Genomic DNA, 18,223 nt, shown 5'->3' with positions numbered 1-18,223 from the left:
CTTCTTTCCTCCCTTTTCTTTCGTCCTCCTCCTCCTCCTCCTCTTCCTCCTTTTAATTTTTCCTCCTCCTCCTTTCCCTTTCCCTTCCTTTCTTTCTCCCCTCTTTATTTTCCTTCTCTTTCTTCTGTTTCTCCTCCTCCTCCTCCTCTTCCTCCTCCTCCTCTTCTTCTCTTTATCTCACTTTCCTATCCCTTCTTCACCTCCTTCCCTTCCCTATCCCAACCCTTCTCACTTTCGTCCTCCTCCTCCTCCTCTTCCTTCTTCTTCTCTTACTTTCTCATCTCTTCCTCACCTCCTTCCCTCTCTTTACACTTCTCCTCCTCCTCCTTTGAGGACGAAACCCTATGAAGAACGACTCACTGGAACAGCCTTCCTGCACTCTTTACACTCCTCCTCCTCCTCCTCCTCCTCCTCTAACTCGTATACTTTATCGGACAGGTGTCAAGCCAATTTTCCAAGAGCAGGTGAGTTCCAGGACGTCCTTTCAGAAGACTCCCAAAGGTTTCATTGATTATTATTTTGTCAGGTCCAATTTTGCTGAGCGGGGTGGAGTGGCGACGGATGGGCAGCCTCCTGTAACCCGTGCACCCACCCACCCCCACCCCTGTCCACCCAGCCAGCAGTGAATGGATGTACCGGGTGTCAGTCAGGGGTAGTGTTCCTTATTCTTAAACCTATCGAGCTTCCATTACGACTGTTTCATAAGGCCACAGAGAGGATTAGCCGGGTTTTCATGGGTGGTTTTACAGTTCATGGTGCAGAGGTCATGTCAGGCTATCACTAGGATCACTGTGAATCTCTGTATCTCTCTGTATCTCTATCTGTTTTATGACCCTGGTGGTAGTCTGAAAGATACATTCGATTTGGCGTTCGTAGAGGTTGTTGTGTGTGTTTCCAGGGGTAGTTTTATGACCCTGGTGGTAGTCTGAGAATACATTCGATTAGGCTTTCGTAGAGGTTGTTGTGGGTGTTTCCAGGGGTAGTTTTATGACCCTGGTGGTAGTCTAAAAGATACATTCGATTAGGCTTTCGTAGAGGTTGTTGTGGGTGTTTCCAGGGGTAGTTTTATGACCCTGGTGGTAGTCTAAAAGATACATTCGATTAGGCTTTCGTAGAGGTTGTTGTGGGTGTTTCCAGGGGTAGTTTTATGACCCTGGTGGTAGTCTGAAAGATACATTCGATTAGGCTTTCGTAGAGGTTGTTGTATGTGTTTCCAGGGGTAGTTTTATGACCCTGGTGGTAGTCTGAAAGATACATTCGATTAGGCTTTCATAGAGGTTGTTGTATGTGTTTCCAGGGGTAGTTTTATGACCCTGGTGGTAGTCTGAAAGATGCATTCGATTTGGCGTTCGTAGAGGTTGTGTTTCCAGGGGTAGTTTTATGACCCTGGTGGTAGTGTGACTCTTCCTCTGTACCATGAACGTGAAGAAACACTCATTAGAACCTGATTGGTCTCCTTTTTGGCTGTGAGAGGCGGAGGAGTCTGAGAATACATTTGATAAGGCGTTCGTAGAGGTTGTTGTGTGTGTTTCCAGGGGTAGTTTAATGACCCTGGTGGTAGTCCGACCCTTCTTCTGTACCATGAACGTGAAGAAACACTCATTAGAACCTGATTGGTCTCCTTTTTGGCTGTGAGAGGCGGAGGAGTCTGAGAATACATTTGATAAGGCTTTCGTAGAGGTTGTTGTATGTTTCCAGGGGTAGTTATATGACCCTGGTGGTAGTGTGACCCTTCCTCTGTACCATGAACGTGAAGAAACACTCATTAGAACCTGATTGGTCTCCTTTTTGGCTTGAGAATAAATTTTGTTGTGTGTGTTTCAGGTTCCTCTGTACCATGAACGTGGAGAAACACTCATGAGGATCTGATTAGTTTCCTTTTTTGGGCTTTGGAGATAGTGGCTGTGAGAATACATTTGATAAGGCTTTCGTAGGGGTTGTTGTGTGTGTTTCCAGGGGTAGTTTAATGACCCTGGTGGTAGTCCGACCCTTCTTCTGTACCATGAACGTGAAGAAACACATGAGAATCAAATTAATCTTTTTATTTATTTATTTATTTATTTTTACAACAAAGGAGACGGCTCAAGGACAACAAAAAAGAGCGTAGAAAAAAAAATCCCGCTACTCACCGCTCCCACAACAGACAAGAAGAGTGGCCAAAAGAGAGGTCAATTTCGGGTGGAGAGGTGCCTTGAAATAGTGGAAATAGTGGATGTAATAGACGGAGGCGTGTAAGGTTACGTACCGACCAAAGACCCAACTCGACCCGCTCCCTCACCGCCTTGATCCGCCTGTCAGTGGTGTAGGCGGCGCGGCGGGCAAGAAAAGGACCCGACCCCGCGCCTCCACACACACCTCACGCACGCACCCCACCTGGGAACAACGGCCAGACTGAAGGAAAAAGTTAAAGATAAAGAGAAATAGAGAGAGAGAGAGAGAGAGAGAGAGAGAGAGAGAGAGAGAGAGAGAGAGAGACCTACTACTACTACTACTACTACTACTACCACTACTCCCACCACCACAATTACTACTACTACCACTATTATTACTACTACTACATCTACCATTACTACCACCACCACCACCGCTACTACTACTACATCTACCATTACTACCACCACCACCACCGCTACTACTACTACTACTACTACTACTACTACCCCTACCACCACCACCACCACTACTACTACTACTACTACTGCTACTACTGTCATGGTCTAAACTGTAAAGGAAAGAAGAAAAAGTTTTATGATATTGAAGCGAGTCAACGCGGTGGTGCAGTGCGGTGGTGGTGGCGGTGGTGGTGGTGTGAGCGTTGCCTCGGTGTTCATCTCCGTCGCAGAAATGGAAATAATAAAATGTGGATAAAAGGGGAGAGAGACAGAATAAGGAAGAGATTGTGGTGCCCGAAATTGACCTCTCTTTTGGCCACTCTTTCCTTCCCTCTTGCATCAACTATTTTCAAAGACCAAAAAAAAGAGAGAAATCGGGTTCTTATGAGTGTATTATTTAGGTTCGTGGTATAGAAAAAGGGTCCAACTACCACCAGAGTCATAAAACTATCCCTAGAAATCCCCAGAACTCATAAGAAAGCGTTATCAAGTATGTGTTCTCAGTCGCCGAAGTGTTTAAGAAAATGACGATGTGGTGCCCGAAATTGACCTCTCTCAACTATTTTCAAAGACCAAAAAAAAGAGAGAAATCGGGTTCTTATGAGTGTGTATTTAGATTCGTGGTAAGGAAAAAGGGTCCAACTACCACCAGAGTCATAAAACTATCCCTAGAAATCCCCAGAACTCATAAGAAAGCGTTATCAAGTATGTGTTCTCAGTCGCCGAAGTGTTTAAGAAAATGACGATGTGGTGCCCGAAATTGACCTCTCTCTTGGCCACTCCTTACTTTTGTCTGTCGTGGGAGCGGCAAGTAGCGAGTTTTTTTGCTACACTTTTTTTGTTGCCCTTGAGGCGTCTCCTTTGTTGTAAAAAAATAATTAAAAAAAGGTTATTTGGGTTGCATTTTTCTGTCTCTTTCCTTCCCTTCCTTCCTTCCTTCCTTCATCACGTTTTTCTTTCCTTTTTTCTTTCCTTCTCCTTTCTTTCCTTTCTTTACTTCCTTTCCCTCTTTCTTTCCTTTCCTTTCATTCTTTTCTACATTTTTTCCTTTATTTTTCTTTTTTCTCCTTCCTTTTTTTCCTTCCCTCCTTTCCTTTTTTTCCTTCCTTTTTCCTTTCCTTTTCTTCCTTTCCCTCACTCCTTATTTTCCGTCTTTCCTTCCTTTTTTTTTCCTTTCCTTCTTTCCTTTCCTTCCTTCTTTCGCTCCCTCCTTCCTTCTTTCCGCTCCATAGATTAAAACCAAAAAAAAAAAAAAAGACAGGATGAAACAAACAAAACAAGAGAGGTACAACAACAGCCTTTATGACAAAAAAAATATATATACTTATCACAAACGTTGGGACACATATTTAAAACGTTTGCGAGACTCGTCGGTTTAAAACATTTGTGGTTATTTATTTTATTGTTTTTCGCTCGACGCTTTAAAAAATTAAAAAATAAGAGAAGAGGGAAATAAATAAAATATACATAATTAGTACTGTCAGAGGACAAGGAGGAGGAGGAGGAGGAGGAGAGGATGGGAACAGAATTATGGGAAGGAAAGGAGAGGAGAGGAGAGGAAAGGAAAGGAAAGGAAAGGAAAGGAAAGGAAAGGATGGGAAGGGAAGGGAAAGGAAAAGATGTGGAAGGAGAAAAGTAATATGAAATGAAGAGGGAATAGGAGAAAAAAAAGAAAGAGAGGGAAGAGGAAAAAAGGAGGAGGAAATGTGGGAATAAAGAAATAAAACAAAAAAGAAATGTTAAAATACAACAAAACTAAAAAAGATTACACAAACGATAAAAGGAAGAGAAAGAGAAGGAAGAAGAGGAAAGAGGAGGAGGAGGATAAAAGACAATCATAAAACTAAACAAAAAAAATCATGTCTGCCAATTTTTTTACTCCATAATTATTTTTTTTCCTTTTTTTGTATCCACTTTTTTTTCTCTTCAGTCATTTATTTTCACTGACAATATTTCTTTTAGTTTTATTTCCAATATTTCCGTTTCTTTCCTCTATTGCTAACACTTCGACAATATTTACTTTCACTTAATTTCTTTTCTTTTCATTTTTTTTTCATTTTCTTGGATTATCGACTTTATTTCTATTATTTTCTTCCTTTACTGTAATTACCCAAGCAGTACTTCCTTAATTTATCCGTGTCATCATCATCGCCACAACAGTTTCCACAATTTAAAAGCTTCATCCTCATTAGTTTATCCGTCTCGGCCACAAGTTCCTTAGTTTATCCGCTTTTTCACCTTCGACAGTCTCTGCTTTAGCTTTACTTATCCTCCTCCTCTCCACAAGTTTCCTTAGTTTATCCGCTTCTTCATCCCCTACAAGTCTCCGTTCATATGTTTCTTCATCACACGGTTCCTTATTTTATCCGCTTCCTCACCTCGACAGCCTGTTCCTCAGCCTGGGCCAGGGCGTATCGGGTCTTCTTCGGGACTGGCGCGGCAAAGGACTCACAAAAACACCGTCATTGCCGCTGGTGGGGGAGGCTGGGGGCGTGGGGAGGCCGCGTGCGTGGGGGGAGAGGGGCGGGGAAGGGGAGGATGGGGAGGAAGGGGGGGCAGAAGGGACGGGAGGGGAGTCAGGAGGGGAGGAGGAAGGTCTTAGGCAGGAATCGGAGGAGCAACGATTTCGTGGGTTGGATTTCGTGTCTTCCTTGTGCCAGTGACCTTTCCCGCCCTGGAGCACCGAAGAAAACGGGAGAGGGGTAAAGAAAATGAGAAATGGTTGAAGATGATGGAAGAAAATGAGAAATGGTTGAAGAGTAGCGAAGAAAATGGGAAATGGTTGAAGAAAACGGGAAATAGTTGCGAAATATCGGAGAAAATGCATGAAGAGTATCGAAGAAAACGGAGTATGGCTAAAGTGTTATTGGTTGAAGAGTGTCGAAGAAAACGGGAAATGGTTGAAGAGTACCGAAGAAAACGGGACATGGTTGAAGAGTATCGAAGAAAACGAGAAATGGTTGAAGAGTACCGAAGAAAACGGGGAATGATAAAAGAAAATGGGGAATAGCTGAAGAAAATGGGGAAGAGCTGAAGAAAACGGGGAATGGTTGAAGATTATGGAAGAAAATGGGAAATGGCTGAAGAGTTTTGCGTTCGTTGGATAAGGTCGAGAAAGTAAGTATTAAAATGAGTGTGAAATAAAACAAACAAAAAACAAGCAAATCAAACTTCAAACAACACAACACAAAAATAACTAGCTCGCAACACTTCAAAACAAAGCAAAACAAGACAAAAAAACGTCAACAAAAACAACCTTCCCCAAGAAACACCCCAGCAACACAATTATTAAGTCTGAACAAAACAATGAAGATAGAAAACAAAACAAAAGAAATATACAGCAAACGTTTTCAGGCAACACTCGCAACACAAAACGTTTAACACTCGAGTGAAAGTTAAGAGAAAAATTACACCGAATCTTGGCCATTGTTCTCTTTTATGGTTCGTGTTTTACTTTATTTTATTTCCTCGACTTTATTTCCTACTCACTCTTCTCCCCCACCCCCCTCTCTCTCTCTCTCTCTCCCGCCCTTCTTTCTTCCTCTTCTCCTTCTCTCTTTCATTTCCTCTTCTATATTTCTCACGCATGCTCTGTTCTCTCTCTCTCTCTCTCTCTCTCTCTCTCTCTCTCTCTCTCTCTCTCTCTCTCTCTCTCTCTCTCTCTCTCTCTCTCTCTGCAATATTTATCACGCATTCCCTATTCTTTCTTTCTCTCTCTCCCTCCCTCTCTTTTCTTTCTTCCTCTTCTTCTTTGTTTTATTTCCTCTTCTCCATCCCCCCCCCCCCCTCCCATTCTTAATCTTCTTATTCTTCCTTTCTCTCTCCCCTCCTTCCTCTCCTCCTTAAATTGCCACGCACTCTTCATCTCTTTCCCTTACTCAATTATTTACTTTCTCTCTCCCTTCATCACTCCCTCCCTTACTCCCTCCCTCCCTTCATTATCAATCCCTTCTCCTTCCTCCCTCACACTCTCTCCTCTTAACACTCTCCTCTTCCTACTTTCTCTCCCCCCTCACCCCCCTTCTCCTGCCCACCTGTCATTTACCTGTGAGGGCCTAATTAAGGTGCGTCGCCCCCCTCCACTCTCCTCCCCCCCGGAACCGCAAAGGTCGCCCAGGTAGGGAGGAAAAGGTGAGCGAGGTGCATGACTCACCTTTTGTCATTTTTGTTGTTTTCTTTTTGTTTTGGGAAGGACAGACTTGTCATGTCAGTCTTGGGAGGGCAGGGGGTTGTATCGGTTTGTTTGTTTGTTCCTTTACATATTTTAGAATGAAACTTTTTTTTGTTTACGTTTCTGCCCGTGGCTGGGGTAGGCTTTCTTGGTGGGCCCTGGTGGTCGTGCCCAGCCCGTTGTGGCGCAGGCAAGTGTTTATAGTGGCGCCATCTTGCTTGACTCGTGCTGCCCCCCGGAGCTCATCGTTGAGCCTCTCTTCAGAGAGAGAGTCCAGAGTCCGGGTTGACAGGCGGCCTTCAGGACACCAGGTGGGTAGTTTTGGGCCACTCGGCGGTGGCTGACAAATCCCAGCTGTGGCAGAAGTGGAACGCGAACCCGCGTCCCCTACGTGGCGCCGGCACACTAACCACTCAGCCACCGTCTCCCCTTGAAGCGTTTTAATATGTTCTTTGTCCGTTTTTAAGGCAAATGATGAAGCTTTGCTCTTTTTTTATACTTCCCTTTATTTTACTTTTTTCCTTCATCTAAACTTCCCACGCACTCTTTCCTCCAGAGCGGTGGCTCTTAAAGTGAGGGGCGCGCACCCCCCACGGGGCGGTGGTAATTTCTCTGGGGAGCGTGAGCCTCGGGGGGAAAGTTGGAATTTTTGATGTTGGAATATTCATTGCCTTAAAAACAGCGTGGGCTTATTTGCTAGGGGGCGTGGAGGGAAAGACCATCCCCGGCGGGGCGTGGCAGCGAAAAGTTAAGGAGCCGCCGCTCTGGAGGGAGGTTGTCAGTGCCTGCGGCGTCCCTTCCGCGTAGCTATCAATGCCTCGCTAACCTTTCCCGGAGCCTCGGTTTCCCGTGAGTGGCTCGCGTGTCTCAGGAAAGGTTGGTGGGTTTTATTTGTATACTTTAAAGTCTATTATTAACGGGGCAACGACCTTTCCCAACTCTCTGTGAGCAATTAATTGTGTATTTAAAGCCCATCATTACCTTCCCAGGCTATTGTGACCCATTACTTGAACATTAAGAAACAGTATTGGATATCACTTCGCAACGGGAGCGCTTTTTACAGTTTCGGTTTCCTATCGCCTAAGTAGAACTAACCACACCTTTAGAAATGACACCCACCTAACACAAAATTATATCCTCTCCTCTGTTGCATGTTATGACCCAAACAAAGACATTCCAACCCTCAGTGACCTTTTCCACTAACCTGCCGCGTGTTGAGGCTGCCGAGGTCGACGCTGCCTCTCTTCCTCTTCTGCCTCGACCTGAGAGACGAAGAGACGAGTTAGCACGTGTAGGGAGGTCATGTCACGGGTACCAGGGCGAGAGGGAGGTCATGTCACGGGTACCAAGGCGAGAGGAGGTCATGTCACGTGTACCAAGGCGAGAGGGAGGTCATGTCACGGGTACCAGGGCGAGAGGGAGGTCATGTCACGGGTACCAAGGCGAGAGGAGGTCATGTCACGGGTACCAAGGCGAGAGGAGGTCATGTCACGTGTACCAAGGCGAGAGGGAGGTCATGTCACGTGTACCAGGGCGAGAGGAGGTCATGTCACGTGTACCAAGGCGAGAGGAGGTCGTGTCACGTGTACCAAGGCGAGAGGGAGGTCATGTCACGTGTGCCAAGGCGAGAGGGAGGTCATGTCACGTGTACCACGGCGAGAGGGAGGTCATGTCTCGTGTCCCAGGGCGAGAGGAGGTCGTCACGTGTACCAGGGCGAGAGGGAGGTCATGTCACGTGTACCAAGGCGAGAGGGAGGTCATGTCACGTGTACCAAGGCGAGAGGGAGGTCATGTCACGGGTACCAAGGCGAGAGGAGGTCATGTCACGTGTACCAAGGCGAGAGGGAGGTCATGTCACGTGTACCAAGGCGAGAGGAGGTCATGTCACGTGTACCAGGGCGAGAGGGAGGTCATGTCACGTGTACCAGGGCGAGAGGGAGGTCATGTCACGTGTACCAGGGCGAGAGGGAGGTCATGTCACGTGTACCAGGGCGAGAGGGAGGTCATGTCACGTGTACCAAGGCGAGAGGGAGGTCGTCACGTGTACCAGGGCGAGAGGGAGGTCATGTCACGTGTACCAAGGCGAGAGGGAGGTCGTCACGTGTACCAGGGCGAGAGGGAGGTCATGTCACGTGTACCAAGGCGAGAGGGAGGTCATGTCACGTGTACCAGGGCGAGAGGGAGGTCATGTCACGTGTAAGGGAGGTCATGTCAGTTGTCCGTTTTTATGGGTAAGGTGTTTATTTATTTATTTTATTTCATACCTCTCTCACTCCCTTTCCTTTCCTTCCTTTTATCTCTCTTTCTCTTCCTCACTCACTCACTCATTCACTCAGTAGTAGTAGTAGTAGTAGTAGTAGTAGTAGTAGTAGTAGCAGTAGTAGTAGCAGTAGTAGTAGTAGTAGTAGTAGTAGTAGTGGTAGTAGTAGTAGTAGTAGTAGTAGTTTTTTATTCCTCCCTCACTCCCTTTTCTTCCCTTCCTCTTATCTCTCTCTCTTTCTCACTCACTCACTCACTCACTCAATAGTAGTAGTAATAGTTTATCATCATTATCATCATCGTTATTATCATTACAATCACTTTCATTATTATTATTATTATTATTATTATTATTATTATTATTATTATTACTATCATCATCATTATCTCACCTGTCCTTCAGCCTGGCCAGGTGTGGGGGGTCCTCCAGGGGGTCCTTCCTGAGGGGGGCGGCGGCCACGGGGGGCGGGGGGGCGGCGAGGGGGAGGGCGGGGGAGTCCTTGTCCTCGTGTTCCCGCTTCCCTAGGGACTCCTCGTACTGAGGGGGAAGGTCAAAAAAAGGTCAAAGGTTAATAAAAAGGTCAAAATGGCTATAAAAGAGAAAATATGAGAATTATAAATGAGATGAAAGAAAAGGTCAAGTAAAAAATGTCAAAGAAAAGGTCAAGTAAAAAATGTCAAAGAAAAAGTCAAGTAAAAAATGTCAAAGAAAAGGTCAAGTAAAAAATGTCAAAGAAAAGATCAAGTAAAAAATGTCAGAGAAAAGGTCAAGTAAAAAAATGTCAGTTAATAAAAAGGTCATTGTGGATAAAGAAAAAAGAAAAGAAATGATGGAAGAAAAAAATTCGTCTATCTATCTATCTATCTGACCTTCCGATCTTTCTCCTTCCCTCTCTATCTCCTCTCTTGTCCTCCTCCTCCTCTTCCTCTAATTCCCTCCCTCTCTCCTCCCTCTTCTCATTCATTCCCTCCCTCCCTCCCTTCTTTATCATCTCCCTTATTCTACTCTCCATTGACTCATCCACTCCCTCCCTCCTTCCCTCCCTCCCTCTCTCCTTTCCCTCCATTCCTCCCTTCCTTCATAAATTTCCACCATTCTTTCCTTCCTTCCTCCCTCACTCTTTTTCCTTCCCTCCCTCCCTCTCTCCTTCCCCTCCATTCCTCCCTTCCTTCCTCCCTTCCTTCATAAATTTCCACCATTCCTTCCTTCCTTCCTCACTCTTTTTCCTTTCCTCCCTCCCTCTCTCCTTCCCCTCCATTGCTCCCTTCCTTCCTCCCTTTCTTCCATTCCCTTCCTTCCTTCCTCCCTCACTCCTTTTCCTTCCCTTCCTCTTTCCCTTCCTCCTCCTAACTCCTCCCCGCCCCCTTCCTTTCTCTCCCCTCTCCCCCTAACTCTACAACATAGCATCTCTCACCCCCTTATACCTCCTTCTCCCTCCCCTTCCCCTCCCCCTCCCCCCAACTCACCCTCTCGAGGTATCCCTGCACGTAGGGGGTCAGGCCGGGCAGGGTCAGAAGGGCACCCGCGGAAGGACGCCTCTCAGGGACCGTTCGCAGGAGTATCCTTGTAAGATCCTGCACCAGCGAGGAGTAGGACCTGGGGGGTGAGGGGGGGGATTAGGGGGGAGGAGAGAAGGGGAGAGGGGGAGAGGGGGAAGAGGAAAAGGATGAGAGAGGGGGAGAGAGAGGGGAAGAGAAAGGGGAAGAGGAGGAGATGGGGGAGAGGAAGAGAGGGAAGTGGGAGAGGAGGAGAGAAAGGGGGAGAGAAAGGATGAAGAGGGAGCGAGATAAGGGAGAGGGGAGAGAGAACTTGGGATGAGGAGGAAGAGGAAAGGGAAGGGGAGGAAGACGAGGAAGGAGAAAAAAGGAGGAGAAGAGGAAAGGGAAGAGGAAGAAGAGGAGAACGGGAAGGAAGGAGGAGGAGAGGTAAGGAATGAGAGGAGACTGAGTTGAGTAAATGAGTAAAAAGATGAAGGGTTAAGGAGGACAGAGGAGAGGAAGAGGAAGGAGGAGGAGAGGAAGAGGAAGAAGGAGAAGAGGAAGGGAAGGAAAAAGAGGTAAGGGATGAGAGATTGATTTTTTTTTTTTTTTACAGCATAGGAAGGAAAGAGTAAAACGGTTAAAAGATGAAGGGTTAAGGGAACAAACATCACACAAGTCATCACCAAGCTTACTCTGGCATGGGTTCGTACGCCCCTGCAGGAAGGTTAAGGGGAACAATCATCACACAAGTCATCACCAAGCTTACTCTGGCATGGGTTCGTACGCCCCTGCAGGAAGGTTAAGGGGAACAAACATCACACAAGTCATCACCAAGCTTACTCTGGCATGGGTTCGTACGCCCCTGCAGGAAGGTTAAGGGGAACAATCATCACACAAGTCATCACCAAGCTTACTCTGGCATGGGTTCGTACGCCCCTGCAGGAAGGTTAAGGGGAGCAATCGTCACACAAGTCATCACAAAGCTTACTCTGACATGAGTTCGTACGCCCCTGCAGGAAGGTTAAGGACAAACATCACAGTTCATCACAAAGCTTACTCTGGCATGGGTTCGTACGCCCCTGCAGGAAGGTTAAGGGGAACAATCATCACACAAGTCATCACCAAGCTTACGTACTCTGGCATGGGTTCGTACGCTCCCTGCAGGATCTTGTTGACCAACCGATCGAAGGTGAGGGCGTGGAAGGGCTGACGCAGGGCACACAGCTCGTACAGGACGCACCCCAACGCCCACATGTCAGACTTGTGGTTGTACGGGCGTCTGGGGAAGGGGGAAGAAGGGGGGGTGAGGGGAGGTAAGGAAGGGGGTGAGGAGAAAAGGGGGGAATAGGGAAGGAAAAAGGGTTGACGGGGGATGGGGAAGAAAGGGAGAGAGGATAGGGAGAGAAGAGTGAAGGGGTGAATAGGGGGGAGGGGGGAGGGTAATGAAATGTGGGGGAGGAGAGGGGAGAAAGGAAGGGATGAGGAAGGGGGGGAGTGTGTGTGTGTGTGTGTGTGTGTGTGTGTGTGTGAAACAGTACTTCTACACTATTAATTAACCATTTCCAACACTATCATCATCACCACTACGACATCACCATAACAATCATCACCAGCAGCACCACCATACCTTTTACATATCTCCGGGGACAGGTAGAAGGGCGTGCCGATGGTGGTGGTGGCCAGGTCCTGTCTGTCCTGCAGCAGCCGCGCGATGCCGAAGTCCCCGACCTTCACCAAGTTGCTCTGCGTCAGGAAGATGTTCTGGGTCTTCAGGTCTGGCGGGGAGAAGAAATTGATATGTGACACTACCGTCGGAACAAAGAATAAGGTACCGAGTCTGTAGGCCTATTGTCTCAGTCTTGTCTTCAGGTCTGGCAGGAAGAAAAATTATGTGACACTCCCGTAAGAATAAGGAATAAAGTACCGTGTCCGTCTTGTCTACGTCTTGTCTTCAGGTCTGGCAGGGGGAAACAATATGACATGCTACACTACCGTCGGACTAAGGAATAAGGTACCATGTCTATCCTGTATCTTGTCTTCAGGTCTGGCAGGGAGAAAAAAAAATGATATGCTACACTACCGTCAGAATAAGGGTACCGTATGTGTCTGTCTGTCTATCTTGGTCTGGCAGGGAGGAAAAATGACATGGTACTCTCACTCTACCTGTCAGACTAATGAATAAGGTACCGTGTTTGTCTTGTCTCTATCTTGTCTTCAGGTCTGTGGGAGAAGAAATATATGCTCAAGCTTTACACACACGCCCTTTCTCCCTCACCCTTAACCCAACCAAGCCCTTCACACGCTTTCTCTCTCCTCTAAAACAAACCCAGTCTCTCCACGCCCTCTCTGACCCCTAACCCTAACCCAAGCTACACACACGCTCAATCGCAGGCTCTATACACACTCCCATTCTCCCCTGTAAACAAAAGCAAGTTACAAAGGGTCGATCACTCATCTCTAAGTCAAACACAAGCTCGATAAACACTCCCTCCCTCCCCTCTAAAGAAACCCAAGCTACACACACACACACACACACACACACACACACACACACACACACGTTCGCGCTCTCCCTCACCTCTGTGCAGGATGTTGTTAGCGTGGAGGTACTGCACCGCCAACACTATCTGCACGAACCAGTCCAGCACCACGCTCTCGTCCAGCCGCACGCCATGACGCCGCGCCTCCGACACTCGCTGGGACAGATCACCTGGACGCGGAGAGGAAGGGAAGGAAGGCGGTGACAGGGAGGTGGTTTTTAGAGGGGGACAGAGGGCCATTTTGTGAGGGATTGAGGAGGAGATGGAGGTAGAAGAAGAGGGGAGAAATGGTACAGATAGACAATATAAAGGGACGTGGTTGATTTTCTCCTCCTCAACCTCCTCCTCCTCCTCCTCCTCCTCCTCCTCCTCCTCCCCCACTTCCCATTCATTTTCGTCTCCCTTTCCACTCTTCCACTTTTTCATCCTACCATACTTTCCTCTTCCAAAACCAACATCTAGTCTTCTCCATCTCCTCTTCCTCCTCCTCTTCCTCCTCCGCCTCCTCCTCCTCCTCCTCCTTCACCTCCTCCTCCTCCTCCTCACCTCCGTCGGCGTACTCCATGACGAGGCACATGGTCGCCGGGGAGGGCCTCATGAAGCACTCCTTGTAGCGGACGATGCTGGCGTGGCGGCAGCGGGCGAGCACCTCAGCCTCCAGCCTCGTCTTCTCCACCTCCTCCTCGCTCAAGTCGTCCATCCGCACCTCCTTCATCACGTACCTGGAGGAGGAGGAGTGGTAGTGGTGGGGGTGATGTTAAAATGTGCCAGAATGTTTTTAAATTTGTTATAGTAAGGGAATGAGATGAAAGATTTTAAGGTAGTAGTAGTAGTAGTAGTAGTAGTAGTAGTAGTAGTAGTAGTAGTAGTAGTAGTAGTAGTAGTAGTAGTAGTAGTAGTAGTAGTCTCATCTCATTCCTCATCTTCTCCCCTATCCTCTCTCCTCCCCTCCTCTCTTTTTACTTCTCTTTCCTCTCTCTCCTCTGCGCCCTCTTCTCTCCTTCCCTCTCCTTACCTTCTATCTTATCTCCCCCTCTCTCTCCTACTCCCCCCTCTCACCTCCCCCCCCTCACCTGCGGCCGGAGCACGTGCTGACCACTAGCCAGGCCTCGCCGAAGGTGCCCCGCCCGATGCTCGTCAGCTTCTTGAAGCGTCCGTTCATGTTGACCTGCGAGGGGGAGAGGGAGGAAGGAATCAGTCATTAGTATTAAGTACCATAATATAGCTATTAAAAAAAAAATAAGTCCACGGGAAACCTATTAAGATATTGACAGCCAGTTTCGTGAAAGGATTGGCGTCAAGTTAAACAAGCAACAGAATTACGAAACTTCATATAGAAATAACGATGTGGAGTTGACTGATTTAACGATGTGGAATTGATTGACTTAATGATGTGGAATGGATTGATTTAACGATGTGGAATTGACTGATTTAACGATGTGGAATTGATTGACTTAATGATGTGGAATGGATTGATTTAACGATGTGGAATTGACTGATTTAACGATGTGGAATTGATTGACTTAATGATGTGGAATGGATTGATTTAACGATGTGGAATTGATTGACTTAATGATGTGGAATTGACTGATTTAACGATGTGGAATTGATTGATTTAACGATGTGGAATTGATTGACTTAATGATGTGGAATTGATTGACTTAATGATGTGGAATGGATTGATTTAACGATGTGGAATGGATTGATTTAACGATGTGGAATTGATTGACTTAATGATGTGGAATTGATTGATTTAACGATGTGGAATTGATTGACTTAATGATGTAGAATGGATTGACTTAATGATGTGGAATGGATTGATTTAACGATGTGGAATTGATTGACTTAATGATGTAGAATGGATTGACTTAATGATGTGGAATTGATTGATTTAACGATGTGGAATGGATCGACTTAATGATGTGGAATGGATTGATTTAACGATGTGGAATGGATCGACTTAATGATGTGGAATGGATTGATTTAACGATGTGGAATGGATTGACTTAATGATGTGGAATGGATTGATTTAACGATGTGGAATGGATTGACTTAATGATGTGGAATGGATTGACTTAATGATGTGGAATGGATTGACTTAATGATGTGGAATGGATTGATTTAATGATGTGGAATGGATTGATTTAATGATGTGGAATGGATTGATTTAATGATGTGGAATGGATTGATTTAATGATGTGGAATGGATTGATTTAATGATGTGGAATGGATTGATTTAATGATGTGGAATGGATTGATTTAATGATGTGGAATGGATTGATTTAATGATGTGGAATGGATTGACTTAATGATGTGGAATTGATTGATTTAACGATGTGGAATGGATTGATTTAATGATGTGGAATGGATTGATTTAATGATGTGGAATGGATTGACTTAATGATGTGGAATGGATTGATTTAATGATGTGGAATGGATTGACTTAATGATGTGGAATGGATTGACTTAATGATGTGGAATGGATTGATTTAATGATGTGGAATGGATTGACTTAATGATGTGGAATGGATTGATTTAATGATGTGGAATGGATTGACTTAACGATGTGGAATGGATTGATTTAATGATGTGGAATGGATTGACTTAATGATGTGGAATTGATTGATTTAACGATGTGGAATGGATTGATTTAATGATGTGGAATGGATTGACTTAATGATGTGGAATGGATTGACTTAATGATGTGGAATGGATTGATTTAATGATGTGGAATGGATTGACTTAATGATGTGGAATTGATTGATTTAACGATGTGGAATGGATTGACTTAATGATGTGGAATGGATTGATTTAACGATGTGGAATTGATTGACTTAATGATGTGGAATGGATTGATTTAACGATGTGGAATTGATTGATTTAACGAAGTGGAATTGACTGATAATAGTTTGGCAAACAGTGATGTTATAGCTGTGATAATGTGTATGCTAATATGCAACTTAATACCCACAGATTCAAGGGCTAATGCAACGGAGAATTGCACCGAGGCCACGCGCAGCTATTGCATATGCCCCAAACTTTACTTTTACTTACAATACCTCATAAAGCACAACATACATCACAGGGTAATTGTGGAGATTGACTCCGCGCCTCCAAAATACGATATTACGCCTCCATATTATAGTTAAGGGACGAAGTACAAATCCCTCAACCATAATATGAAGGCGCAAGTACTTACAAGAAAAGGCCTAATCCCCTTCCCCTAACGATCTTGGGGGACCCGTGGGAAATCGGGGGTTTTGGGTGGGGGAGCATATTTAAACTACTCCAACCGAACTTTACATAACCTAACCTCTAACGGGGAAGCTTCGCCCCGTTGACTCCCTTCCTAACCAGGGGGGGCGAGTGTACCCCCCGCATGTATGATCCGCCGGTAAAACTAAAGAAGTACAACTGTATGTGAGACCTTGGAAGGGTTATTATTCTCGTGGGGGCAATACTGGAGGCTCGTAGTGAATCTCCATATATACCCACCACAGAACCCAAACCTCAAAGACAACCTGGAAAATACCATCAATTTTACTCTCGTCAAACCAACTTACTTATTAAAATCCCTCAATTATACACAGACCATCTTAATTAACTCCTCTTACCCTATAAATAACAGCACCCAATTATACACAGACCACCTTAATTAACTCATCTTACCCTATAAATAACAGCACCCAATTATACACAGACCACCTTAATTAACTCATCTTACCCTATAAATAACAGCACCCAATTATACACAGACCACCTTAATTAACTCATCTCACCCTATAAATAACATCACCCAATTATACACAGACCACCTTAATTAACTCATCTCACCCTATAAATAACAGCACCCAATTATACACAGACCACCTTAATTAACTCATCTTACCCTATAAATAACATCACCCAATTATACACAGACCACCATAATTAACTCATCTCACCCTATAAATAGCAGCACCAATGATCGTCTAGCGCTCACAACGTTCTTGCCACGCTAGCAAGCTATAGGTGATGGCTGTCCGAGGCTTACAAACTACCATCGTCTGCCTCGTTGTCTCGTTTCAATAGTACACCAATTAAATCTTCCTCCTTCTATCTTATACCTCCTTCTCCGCCTCCTCCTGTACGATGAAATGAGGAAGATAATGAAGGAATAAAAAGTGAACTGTCTCATTGCCTCCTAAACATTGCCGTAGATAACTTTCCCCGTGTCTGTTTCCTTTCAATATTGCATCATCAATTATTAAAGGAGTAACCCTTTAAACTGCTTCCCTATCACCCTAGCAATGCCGTTTCATCTCTATTTCATTCTATGTCCGTAAAGCAACACACAGTACCTCATTTCCACCTCACGTCTGAAGTCATTTAATATTGCCGTAGATAACTTTCCCCGTGTCTGTTTCCTTTGAATATTGCATCATCAACCCTTATTAAACGAGTTACCCTTTAAACAGCTTCCCTCTCACCCTAGCAATGCCGTATCATCTCTGTCCCTCATTCTAAGTCCGTAAAGTAACGAGTCATTTCTACCTCACGTCGTTAAGTCCCTTCCGCTCGTGTATATATCAACAGGTCACTCCTTAATATGATGCTTACCTGCCTCCCTATAGCAAAAATATGTACACACTCGCATATACAGTAAACAGATATCCCTTTATGTTGTCTGTATCTCCTTAGCAATTACGTATTCTCTTTCCATTATTCTAACCCCTTACATCTACACGCAATACACTCTCCCTACCTTCTATCTACAATTATATTCTTCTTACTCGCATATAATCTCTAAAATATATCCGGCAGTTCACTTCCCTATCTAAACACAATCTCTTATGTTCCTTCTATCTCCTCAGCAATAACGTATTATCCCATTCCATCATCTGGCCACTAACAGCCACACACACTACGCGCTTTCTGCCTTCTATCTACAACTATATTCCTTTCCCTCGCATATAAACAAGAAAACAAATCAGACCGTTCACTTACCTCCATGTTGCCTGTCCTTCGCCTTCTCCGTTTCTGCTCCACATTGCCCCGACACACACACACACACACGACGCAGCTTCGAGTAGTGGAGGATCAGCAGCAGATTCAAACGCTACACTAGGGGCTTCGAAACACTTACTAAACCCATTCTAGTGTAAAGGAGGAGTTGTGTT

General features: G+C 45.4%; 1 protein-coding gene across 1 annotated transcript; it reads right to left on the bottom strand.

The window, feature by feature from the left end:
• Positions 1–3,893: 3,893 nt before the first annotated feature.
• Positions 3,894–18,110, bottom strand: LOC127000853 (serine/threonine-protein kinase Nek4-like). Its single transcript, XM_050864948.1, has 10 exons — positions 18,051–18,110; positions 14,138–14,232; positions 13,611–13,786; positions 13,103–13,234; positions 12,152–12,299; positions 11,660–11,803; positions 10,510–10,639; positions 9,435–9,580; positions 7,988–8,045; positions 3,894–5,286 (listed from the first exon to the last, which is right to left on the bottom strand). The coding sequence occupies exons 1-10, from the start codon at positions 18,054–18,056 to the stop codon at positions 4,987–4,989; spliced, it is 1,335 nt and encodes a 444-aa protein (XP_050720905.1). The 5' UTR covers positions 18,057–18,110; the 3' UTR covers positions 3,894–4,986.
• Positions 18,111–18,223: the final 113 nt, after the last annotated feature.

This window comes from Eriocheir sinensis, chromosome 19 (genome assembly GCF_024679095.1).
Source record: "Eriocheir sinensis breed Jianghai 21 chromosome 19, ASM2467909v1, whole genome shotgun sequence".
Lineage (NCBI taxonomy): Eukaryota > Metazoa > Arthropoda > Malacostraca > Decapoda > Varunidae > Eriocheir > Eriocheir sinensis.
This window is presented reverse-complemented; position numbering and strand designations above follow the sequence as displayed.

What these genes read in the sequence shown, in the direction of transcription:
- LOC127000853 (XM_050864948.1), bottom strand. An exon ending in CATGGAGTACGCCGACGGAG is followed by an intron (nt 13,235 to 13,610) that starts GTGAGGAGGAGG and finishes CTCCGCGTCCAG; the next exon opens with GTGATCTGTCCCAGCGAGTG. An exon ending in CTGGCCAGGCTGAAGGACAG is followed by an intron (nt 8,046 to 9,434) that starts GTGAGATAATGA and finishes TTCGTCTCTCAG; the next exon opens with GTCGAGGCAGAAGAGGAAGA.